At 36.7% G+C, this 11,732-nt stretch overlaps 2 protein-coding genes across 2 annotated transcripts; one reads left to right on the top strand and one right to left on the bottom strand.

Moving 5' to 3' along the window:
• Nucleotides 1-599: 599 nt before the first annotated feature.
• Nucleotides 600-7,422, top strand: LOC18105000 (uncharacterized). Its single transcript, XM_024585375.2, has 17 exons — nucleotides 600-1,132; nucleotides 1,827-2,183; nucleotides 2,273-2,410; nucleotides 2,558-2,690; nucleotides 2,804-2,917; nucleotides 3,006-3,079; nucleotides 3,162-3,236; nucleotides 3,403-3,495; nucleotides 3,615-3,675; nucleotides 4,004-4,336; nucleotides 4,903-5,029; nucleotides 5,121-5,220; nucleotides 5,823-5,892; nucleotides 5,986-6,138; nucleotides 6,253-6,348; nucleotides 6,433-6,746; nucleotides 6,861-7,422. The coding sequence occupies exons 1-17, from the start codon at nucleotides 1,049-1,051 to the stop codon at nucleotides 7,116-7,118; spliced, it is 2,580 nt and encodes an 859-aa protein (XP_024441143.1). The 5' UTR covers nucleotides 600-1,048; the 3' UTR covers nucleotides 7,119-7,422.
• Nucleotides 7,423-8,759: 1,337 nt separating this feature from the next.
• LOC18104999 (pathogenesis-related thaumatin-like protein 3.5) lies at nucleotides 8,760-9,980 on the bottom strand. Its single transcript, XM_006374997.3, has 2 exons — nucleotides 9,811-9,980; nucleotides 8,760-9,506 (listed from the first exon to the last, which is right to left on the bottom strand). Exons 1-2 carry the CDS (start codon nucleotides 9,863-9,865, stop codon nucleotides 8,818-8,820), a joined length of 744 nt encoding a protein of 247 aa, XP_006375059.1. The 5' UTR covers nucleotides 9,866-9,980; the 3' UTR covers nucleotides 8,760-8,817.
• Between the last annotated feature and the right edge of the window lie 1,752 nt (nucleotides 9,981-11,732).

Below are 11,732 nucleotides of genomic sequence, written 5' to 3'. Positions count from 1 at the left end.
CTTTTTTAAAGACTTTTAAAAAAGATAAAGATAAAAATAATAAGAGTAATATAAAAAATAAAATAAAATAAATTTTATTTTTTTAGATATGTAAATTTAATTAATTAATTTATTTAATTTAAATTAATTATTATAATTGAATTTAATATTATAAATAATTAATTCTAGTATGATGATAGTTAAATTTGATTCGAGAAGCTGATTTGAAAAATTCAAGATTAAAGTTGGATTCTCAAGTTTTTTTTGTTAAAATATTAAAAAACTCAATTCATTTTATTATAGAAAATTACTTAAAAATTATGCCAAATACATATTTTTTTTGTCTTTATTTATATCTTTAGTAAATATATTTTTATTTTTTCTAAACTTATTCTTTCTAACTGGGAACACCAGCCAAACATCACTTTAACCTGACTAGGTAAATATTATTTTTTTCAGAAATAAAATAACATTATTTTTATAATTAAACAACCCACACTTGTTTTTTAGGATAAATCTTTAAACCAGATCGATAACAATAATTTAATTAGTAATTAATGAATATAAAAATTGAAAAAACAACGATATTATTATATCAACTATACCCACCCCTACCTAATCCATTTGATTTTCAAGCATCTCTTTCTCTCTCTACCTTTTCTCCTTTACTTCGTCCCCTCTCTCTCTTTTCACTGTCACAGTTTTTCCTCTTCTGTGTACAAAGCTTCAATTTCAAGCCAGTTCAAGTGGTCTTCCTCCTCCTCTTGCATTCAACACCACCACATCGTTTTTGAATCAGTCCATAAAAAGGAAAAAAACCAAACACCCTTCTACTCTACTCCTTGTTCTTCTTTCTTTTGTCCCGCGTACTACTATGGACCATTCAAAATCTTAGTACTTAATTATAATCAGAATAAAATTTTATTTTCTCTTTGATTCTATCAAAATTTGCTTTTTATCGTCTGGGCGGCTGAAATGCGGATTAGCCAGCGGTTTTTCGGGCGGATCGGGAAATCGCCGGCGATTTGATGGAATCCACACTGTTTTGTTGTACAGTTTTAGACATTTCATGGAGGGTTTTATAAACAAGTTTAGTTCATGTTCGGTGACTAGAGTTGACACCAAGTTCAGATTCACACTCATTGTTTTCGAGGTATGCTGTTCCTTTTCTTTTTGGTAAATATTAATGCTGTCTTCTTGTTTGCTTTTCTTCTGTGAAATGTGGGATTTAGGGTTTTAGTTCACCGGCTTTGTTTGTTTACTGAGAATTCGAGGGAAAAGAGAGGAAATTTCTGGGTTTTATTACTGAACTGTAACCCTTAAGTGATTGCCAGATGCCAAAGATTTTGTTTTCTAGTTTAGAGTTTTTTTTCCTCCAGTCGCTTTCTTTGTTTCTTTCTTAGTTTTCCCTTTTGTTTGTGGAAAACACTTTTCTGAAACTGTTCACGGTTACCTGATTTTCTTTGGACATAAGCTTCGTTATAGAATTTGGATTACTTAGCCTGTACGAATAAGCTGGGTCGGTTAAGGGTTCGAGGATTTTCAAGTAAAAAGTATTATAATTAGCTGCTTTATTAGTTTGGAGCTAAAGCTTAATTGAGCTCATGGAGTTCAAAGCTTGGGTCTTTGTTCTGGTATTGTTACTCTGAATTTGGAGTTGCAAGATCTGTTGATTCTTTTTTTTTTTGTTTTGGCCAATTTTTGTTGCAAATTTGCTCGTTTTAATATTATTACTATCTGTGTTTGAAATTGGAAGCTTTCTGTTCATGTTCATACCTGTCAGATTTACTTGTTTGTGTTTGATAAGTAATTTCAATAATATGTGCTTGTTATTGACTTTGAAACAGATTGCGTTGATATTGTTATGCTTTCAAGCTATAAATGCTGAAAGTCATGGCCAGCAATTGCAAGGGCAAAGTGCAGAAAGGGGAAGTGAAAATATTGTATCACATTCATGCATTCATGACCAGATAATTGAAGAGAGGAAACGACCTGGTCGCCAGGTGTACTCTGTTACGCCCCAGGTTTATGGTCAGTCCGGTAACTCTAAACCCCTTAATGGCAAAGGTAGGGCCTTGCTTGGAATCTCAGAATCATCGTTACAGCAAAAAGGTGCAAAGAAACCAATTAGGATATTTTTGAATTATGACGCTGTTGGTCACTCTCCTGATAGAGATTGTCGGAAAGTTGGTGATATTGTGAAGGTGGGTGTCATATCTGATTTAGTAAGCTCAGTTAGGTGCACTACTTTCAGCTGTGGAAGTAATATTGTCTGTTCTTTGTTTCTTATCAGCTTGGGGAGCCTCCAGTGGCTTCTCTTCCTGGCACTCCTTGCAATCCCCATGGTGATCCTCCAATTTATGGTGATTGCTGGTACAATTGCACTGTTGATGATATTTCCGGGGAGGACAAAAGGCATCGTCTTCGCAAGGTTAGCCATTATAAAATTAATTCAAGACGTCTACTCTGTGAAGCATGTTTTGAGATGACTATTAAAACTTCATGAGGCATGAAACTGTAATTTGCATTTCTATCAGCCAAAAAGCTTGATAAAGCTGAAGAACTTATTTTCGTGAAGGCTCTAGGGCAGACAGCTGATTGGTTTAGGGGAGCATTGGCTGTTGAGCCTGTCAAGGGTAACTTGCGGTTGAGTGGATATTCTGCATGTGGGCAAGATGGAGGTGTACAACTTCCACATGGATATGTTGAAGGTATCATAATTTCAGTTGCCCTTTTGCTTAGTGATCTACTCAGATTGCTGTTCCGGCTTTTGTGGCACTTGTTGAATTTTGAGGCAACTTTCATATTTGTTTAAATTGTTCAGAGGGTGTTGCTGATGCGGACTTGGTTCTATTGGTGACTACAAGACCTACCACCGGCAACACTCTTGCATGGGCAGTGGCATGTGAACGTGATCAATGGGGTCGTGCAATTGCTGGTAATTTCTTAGTTCTGCAATTTTTTGCATTGAGCAATATCTCCCTGTTCACGTGATAAATATTCTGAGCTGTTCATTTCTTTTGCAGGACATGTGAATGTTGCCCCTCGCCATTTGACAGCTGAAGCAGAGACTTTACTTTCTGCTACCCTCATTCATGAGGTGATTTCGTAATTAAATTAACAAGATTGGCAACCTGTGGAATGATCTATCTTTACTGATTATCATGTTTAATCTTGTCCAGGTGATGCATGTCCTTGGTTTTGATCCTCATGCCTTTGCCCATTTCAGGGATGACAGAAAGAGAAGGCGCAGTAAGGTAAATAGCAAATATACTGCTGGATCAATTCTTAAAACTTTGCAAGGGAACTATTTATGTTTTCTTCCATAAAAATGTTATTTTGAAAAGATTTCGTGGTATATTTGTGTTCTTTCATGGGAATTTCACATCTACAGTAAGCTCACATTGCATGTTGCCGTTTCAGGTCACTGAACAACTCATGGATGAAAAGCTTGGCCGGATGGTAACACGTGTAGTTCTTCCCCGTGTTGTCATGCACTCACGACATCATTATGGGGTAAGTGCTGTGCAGCTTACCAGTTTTCCAAGGATATGCTTGCATCGTCAAAATACTCTCCTTTCCGATTATCACAACCCAAAAGCCAACAAAGGTTTGATAAGTTTTCCTTCTAGCAGGCATTCTCTGAAAATTTTACAGGTTTAGAGCTTGAAGATGGGGGAGGACGTGGCACATCAGGTATTCTTTTTATATTCTGTGAATGCTTTTCAATTTCAAGCAGTGTTTACTTTTTATATTTAATTTCGCTATAAATAGATTGTAGACATCTTGGTTGTCTTTGAAGCACTTGCATCAACACCTATCTCTGAAAATCAATCTGCAGTAAATGACAGGATGTTATTTTAGGGAAACAGAAATACTGAATGAATGACATGTGGAAAATGTTTATACCAGTTTGAGGAGCAATAATCTATTGTTACTATCTGACGCGTGCCGTATTCTAGCTAAAAATGTGGTAATTCTTAGCAATTTAGTGATTGTTAGTTATCTGGGAACTTGGCTGCAGGGTCACATTGGGAAAAGAGGCTTCTGATGAACGAGATAATGACAGGATCCGTGGATACAAGATCGGTAGTTTCAAAAATGACACTAGCTCTATTGGAGGATAGTGGTTGGTACCGAGCTAACTATAGCATGGCAGATCATCTTGATTGGGGTCGAAATCAAGGAACTGATTTTCTTACTTCCCCTTGCAACCTCTGGAAGGGGGCATATCATTGCAACACTACCCAGTTGTCAGGCTGTACATACAACAGGGAGGCAGAAGGTTATTGCCCAATTGTAAGTTACAGTGGAGATCTCCCCCAGTGGGCTCGCTACTTCCCGCAGGCAAATAAAGGTTTGTTCTTGAGCTTGCTATTTCTAGCACTTTATTTATGCTCCGTGTTCCAACTCTGCTAGTCTATGAATATGCAGTTATAAAATTTCCTGCTCTTATATATGTTATTGTAAATTGATGTTTTTTGGAGGTCAAATATTTTTAACCCCTGTTTTTTTTTTTTCCTATATAAATTGGAATGGCAGTCTGTCCTTCAAGATTCTCTCATCAAACTAAGCCTAGATTTCATGTCGTGTCTGTGATTAATCGTTGAGATCCAGGAGATCATCTCCTTAACCACATGTTTCTCCCATTATTCCATATTTCATCTGAGATCCTCATTTAGTGGCTTCAACTTATGGAGACTTTGCTTTGATTCAAAATCTTGTCAAGATAATGTTTTTTTCCCTCAATTATTTCTACACAAGTCTTTGGGTGTCATAAGCTGCTTGTAACAGCTGGCCATGCTTCAACATATATGCATTTGAACGAGGCTGTGATTTTTTCAATAAATCAATATCCTTAAGCAGGTTGGATTGGTCCTTAATTTGATAATTTGTTTTACTTTCTTTAATTGGTCATCACAGGCGGGCAGTCCTCACTGGCCGACTACTGTACTTATTTTGTGGCATACTCCGATGGATCCTGTACAGACTCTAACAGTGCAAGAGAGCCAGATAGAATGTTAGGTGAAGTGCGAGGAAGTAGGTCCAGGTGAGATTTTAGATTAGAGCCTTTTCTAGGGTCTAGTTGAAGAGTTTAAGCAACAATATACTGATCATCTGTTTTAAAATAATGCATGTAGGTGTATGACCTCATCATTAGTACGTTCTGGGTTTGTCCGGGGCTCAGTGACCCAAGGAAATGGTTGTTATCAGCACAGATGTGTCAATAACTCTCTTGAGGTATGCATCAGAGCTCTGATACAGTTAATATTTTCCTGCATGCCATGCTGTAGTTTAATAGATGCTAGTGTGATCTGTTCAGTTGTCTGTGGAAGCTTCTGAGCTTCTAACTTTACATATAAACTGTAATTTTCTCAACAAATTATGAGTTTTTGAGAGGGTTGAAAAGATGAATTAATGAAATTTGTGCAATTGTGTAAGCTGTTATCGACTTGTGATGATTTGGATATTTGCAAGTATTCAATCTCTGTTCTTATGACCTATGAACTTTTAAGTTTTCCTAAACTTTCCAGAAAATAACATTTGTGTCGAGGAATTCAGTCACAGGGTTTAGCAAACTTTCACTATGGAGGTGTGTGAGTCTGTAGGATGTCCATTGAACATACCTATCCATCTAATTTCCCTCTTGAACATGGAATAAGGCACCATATTGCACAACACGAGCTTCTTGCCTCTTACATGGCGCTGTTGTTTACTAAGGGGATGGTCTGAACGAGACTTGAATGTCTATTTTTAGGATTTTGAAAATAATTGGTACTTTTGTGCTGCTACTAAAAAGCACGGTGTGTTTTTCAATGTAATTCTGATGACCCTCCTTTTAGGTTGCTGTGGATGGTATTTGGAAAGCGTGTCCAGAAGCTGGAGGACCAGTTCAATTCCCTGGATTTAACGGTAGTTATTTATTTGTTTTTAAGCTGATTGATCACATTGAATTGTGAAGCCTATTCATCATTGTATTTTCTGTTGTTTTGTTCTTGCCTGTAGGGGAGCTGATTTGTCCTGCTTACCATGAGCTCTGCAGCACAGGTTCCATTTCTGTACCTGGACAGTGCCCCAGTTCTTGTGATTTTAATGGAGACTGTGTAGATGGAAAGTGTCACTGTTTTGTAGGGTTTCATGGTCATGATTGTAGTAAACGTAAGCTCCTATAAAGGTTTCAATATACCAGTTTGAAATCAGTGGATTGGAATCTTGGTTTCATTGACTTCTATTTTTGCAATTCTATAAAGCATTTCTTTCATTCTTTTGCAGGCTCCTGTCCAGGGAATTGCAATGGCCAGGGCAAGTGCCTTTCAAATGGGATCTGTCAATGTGAAAATGGTTACACTGGCATTGACTGCTCTACTGGTGATGTGATCTTTCTCGGAGAAGCCTGATAATGTTCCTTCCAATTATTATCTTTCTAATTTTGCTCTTTGCTATGATATGCAGCTGTTTGTGATGAACAATGCAGCCTACATGGTGGGGTCTGTGACAACGGAGTTTGTGAATTCCGTTGCTCAGACTATGCAGGCTACACATGTCTGAACAGCTCAACTCTGCTGTCCAGTCTTTCAGTTTGCAAAAATGTACTGGGGAGTGACAGCCAACACTGTGCACCCAGTGAATCAAGCATACTTCAGCAGCTAGAAGAAGTTGTTGTCATGCCCAACTATCACCGATTGTTCCCAGGTGGTGCTCGGAAATTATTTAATATCTTTGGCAGCAATTACTGTGATGCAGCTGCCAAGCGACTAGCCTGCTGGGTAAGTCACCCACCTCTTTCTTCATCAATCTCCTTCCCATCAATTTATAAAATATTTGTCATGCATGATGATGATTTATTGCATGGGCTAAAATTTGTCCACATGAATGACCAGATCTCTATCCAAAAGTGTGACATGGATGGTGACAACAGGCTCCGGGTATGTCATTCAGCATGTCAGTCCTATAATTTAGCTTGTGGAGCATCACTTGACTGCTCGGACCAAACCCTCTTTAGCAGTGAGGGGGAAGGGGAGGGTCAGTGCACGGGCTCTGGTGAGATGAAAGTATCATGGTTTAGTCGTCTGCGGAGTAGTTTGTTTTCAAGTAATACTTCGTCCAGAGGAATGTCTGTAAAATATAGGCAGCTGTAGTTTATTTCCCCTTCGATTTTTTCTTAATTTTTCCAGGGCTCAATTGTAGGAAAGGTGGCACGAAGAGCACGTGCCCTGGATGTAGGTTTGGTCTTGTGCTTCACCCTCGTTTAAAGAAATTGGGTGGCATTGGCATTGGCATTGGCTTTCGAAAATGAAGCCGCTTGTAGAGAAATTTGGAAATGTATGTAGAAAGAAAACAACAAAAAAGAAAAAAAAAGAAAGGAAGGTAAAAAGCTTTGTTGACGAGTGATTAGAGGATTGGCCGAAGGCCTTTATAGAAAAGCCTTGTCTACTTTGTTTCTTCCCCCAGTTTTTTCTTTATAATTTTGCGAGGTGTCACCTAATGTTCAGTCGGATACAGGGTTTTGAAAGTTAACGCGTCAGATGAAAATGGTGGTTATGCCAATCGAACCCATATCTCAAATTACACGTTGCCTGCCTGTAACCTGCTTTCTTGATCTGAACTTGGTGGATTCCCTGTTCGTTTGGCTAGCAATATGGTTCTGATTTGTGAAACTGCAAGTTTTATGATGCAGTCTGTTGACTGTCAGTAGACCCGTCTACCTTCACCATTGAAGCTCCACCTGTATTCTAAATGCTTCAGAAACTCGGTTCTTGCTTCCACTGCTGGAGAGTCTTAAGGTGGTATTTGTGGCTTTGGTGGTGAGGTAGAAATTACTTGTTTTTTTTATTGTTCTTGTATAAAAACTACACAGTAGCAAATTCTTCTAAAATTGAATCCAACTAGGCAGTCTGGTGATTGGTCTTTGTGATTCCAAGAGGTTAAACAAATCTGCAGAAGAAAAACCGTCTGTGCTCTCTTAAGATTGCCCTGATACGCTTGTTCGTAAATCATACTTCATTCGTTTGAAGAGAAAGGAACGTACGGTGGCCCGCCAATACAAGCTCTAACCGTACACAAGCCTTGGACTCGGACTAGACTTCTCAATCCTCCTTGTTCAAATGCTATAGCTAATCCTTGTTTAGTTTGTTTTCGGTCTATTTGCACTATCTAGGCACTCTTGTGGCTTGTTCCCTTCTTTCTTTTGCTTTGTAGCAGGGACTGTCTCTCTTTGACTATAAAAAAATGGGTTTGGGTGCGTTTATGCTTCTTGTTTAGCTGGGTTTTGGTGGCTGACTATGAAATCATGGGCTAATGGCTTGAACTATAGGCTTTTTAAGTAGAACCGATTAGCCTCCTACAGGCTTTTTAGCAGCTTTCACCATAGTTATTAAACACTAATAATGAACTCAACTTTCAAATGATCATTTGAGTTGGTTTTCTTTCAAGGTGTTTTGAATATTGACTATGCTAATAACAAATAATTTAATGGGTTAAACAATGACTTATTTGACCTTGTCAAACATCGCGGTCAAGATCTAGTCAAGTAAATTTTAATAAAAAATTTTATTAATTGAATGGTGTTGAGCACTTCCATTCCAACCAGAGAAGCCAGCCTTGAGCCAAAGGAACCTTTAGAACATTTAAGAAAACTATAATACTAACACATAATATTATCAACAAATTAATTATAACAACCAATAATACAAGAAAGAAAAATGCTAAATATGGTCATATGATAATCTTGAGAAAATTGCTTGCTTGCAAATGTATGAATTCCCACATAGAAATAGATCTATAAATAAGATTGTATTCTTTATAAAATAATCATCTACCAAGAAACATGACAGGAAATTATCCAGAACCACTCGGACAAAATGTGATCAAGTAATCAGAACCCGTGCAAGTACAAGTACTTGAGGCATCATCATAAGCATAACTATATGCTGTCGGGCAAGCATTTTTGAACATCACCGAGTATTGCGTTGGCGAGCAAGTCTGTGGCGTGGCATGATCGGCAGTACAGCAAAACTCGGGGGCGTTAAAGGCTGCGCAAGCACTCTTGCAAGCAACTGTTGAGCCAGAATCCACGACTCGGAGCTCCGCGGGGCAGTTCCCATTAAGATCCGAAACACAACCCGCATATTGACAATCACCGTAGCCACCCAATGCCTTGACGCCTAAGCCAACATTGTAGCCATCCACGAGACTAACATCATAAAAGTCCTTGTCATTAGGGTTTGTCCCAATAGTAAATTCCACAAGACTGACGGGAGGAGCACCACCACCAATACAGTTTAGAGTGCCACCACAGTCACCAGTTACGCACTTTCCACTGCCTGATTCATCAAATACGCACCCAGTTCTGGCCCAAAATCGGCCTGACCAACCGGGTGGAGCCTGGAACTGGATTGAGGCACCAGGTGCCAACGTAAAACCACCATCACCAAGAGTGGCAGCTCCATTCCCAGAGAGAGTTCCTGGCCATAAGGTGTAGCTGCACTGGTTTTGGAGAGTAAACACGGTAGCATTACCTACGTTGCCTGCAAGAAATCAGCCATAGACATGTGGAGATCAGTTCTTGTAAATACGGCAACTTATACATATATATATATATATATAATCATCTCTTAGTTAATTACAACTTGGAATGGTTTAATTTGCTAATTAATTTAGCTGCAATCTAATAACCACAATATCAATCAAGAATCCAAGATTTTTTTATCACTGACAATCTCTAAATACATGCATATATATGATCTTTCAACATGATTTTTTTTCTTCAAAAAACAAGACTCTAGTCCCAACATAGAGATGTCATGAGATATTTGAGAGCAAATGCTTTACCTGTTACGAAGAGAAGGAGCAGAAGATAACACAAAGAGATTGAGGAAATCGCCATTGGTTTCTGAGAGGAAAGAAGAAGATGGGGATGAAGAGAACAAACAGTTGTGTGTAAATATATAGAAAATACTAATGGGAAGGTTAGAGTGGTTGTAGTTGGGATCGTGGAATTTATTGTAGAAGGCTTTGAATTTTATATCTGTGTCCATACCCTTATCTTTCTGAGCTGAAAATTTTAATTCGTTCCAATCTTTTCGTGATCAAATTTCAAGATTTTAGGTTCTTTTCCTCATCGATGGCATGTGCTATTATTTTACCCAATCAAAGTACTAATTTAGATTTGATTGCCTTTTCTGTTTCGTCCTTTCTTTTCGTGCCTCGATTTCAAGATTTTAGGTTCTTTTCCCCATTGATGGCATGTGCTGTTATTACCCAATCAAAGTACTAATTTAGATTTGATTGCCTTTTCTATTTCGTCCTTTCTTTTCGTGACTTCACATTATGAATTTTTTTTGTTTTTGTTTTTGGAGAAACTCTTTGTGTGTGTGAACTAGTTGTGTAATGTAATGCTATGAAATACCAATCATTTCACATATATTATACATGAGATAATTGGATGGGAAGAGTCACTAATTAATTATACTATGCATTCCCAAATACTATTTTGAAACTCCTCGTGTATTGATCCGATAGATTTATCCGATGATATAATGACCTGAACCTTAATTAAGGTTTTTTTGGACCGGCCAAGTAATTGACTTAGAAAAGCTTTAATAACTTGATATCTCAATTACAATTTTTATATTTATAAAAAGAGATTGTTTTAGTTTTAGAAATAAAAATATTAAAAAAAATTATTTCAATTAAAAAAAGATATGATATCATTTTATTTATTTTTTATTTAGATTGACTCATTAACATGTAATCCAAACCTTAAACTGGATCGTGGAGTACACTAGATCTCTTAATTATGCTTCCAATTTAATAGTTAAATTTCCATAATTAGTTTTTTTCCAGCACTAATTATATACGTAATTAAAATAAGGTTTGTTTTCCCACTCAATCGTGCTCTCTAAATTTAGGTGAAATACATAATAAGATTTTAATTAGATCATGCTCCACGTACGTATTTATAATTACATTTGCAGTAATTTAGTTTGTTGCATGGTTAGTCTTTTTCCCCAGTAAGACCGCCCATTTCTCTTCGAGATCATGGTCTAACGTGGGGTAATGGGTTCTTTTTTGGTAGAACTGATTCTCGATCTGCTGAAGCTTTTAACTAATTAACATCCATGCCGAGCAATTCATGAATAAATAAATAAATCCATGTTGAGTCAAGTGATCAACCAGGTGCATGCAATATGGTTTGATGAGAAATTAAATTGTTAGACAACTCATTGATCAATCTGACAGCAAAATATATATATAGTCCCTAAGAAATAAAAATAAAAATTATTTCAGAACAGAAATTAGATTTAAAGAATTTGCAGAATCAAACACTAATTACAAAGTACTAGGCACAACTCAAATTGTTTTATTTTAATGAATCTATGTTTTGTTATTGGCATGCTAAGTTATAATTTCTTTGACGTTGGAGAACCTGTTTGTTTTTATGGTAGAAAAATATTTTTGAAAAAAATTAAAAAATATTTTTGTTTTAAATTATTAATTTTTGAGTATTTTTAGATTGTTTTGAAGTGCAGATATCAAAATAAATTTTAAAAAATAAAAAATATATATATTATTTTATTACATTTCAAAACAAAAACATTTTAAAAATCAATCATTATCATAATACAAAATACTAAATGTACTCTAAATATTCGGATGTACAGTCAAATTGCTTTTTTTAAAAAAAAAATGATAAAAGATATCCATAGTCAACTTGCTTGCCTGCCTTGTATGAATAGAAGTGATTTGCCTCT

The sequence above is a fragment of the Populus trichocarpa genome, chromosome 14 (genome assembly GCF_000002775.5).
Source record: "Populus trichocarpa isolate Nisqually-1 chromosome 14, P.trichocarpa_v4.1, whole genome shotgun sequence".
Taxonomy (NCBI): domain Eukaryota; kingdom Viridiplantae; phylum Streptophyta; class Magnoliopsida; order Malpighiales; family Salicaceae; genus Populus; species Populus trichocarpa.
The sequence above is the reverse complement of the archived record's forward strand: the minus strand, read 5'-3'. Positions and strand labels throughout refer to the sequence as shown.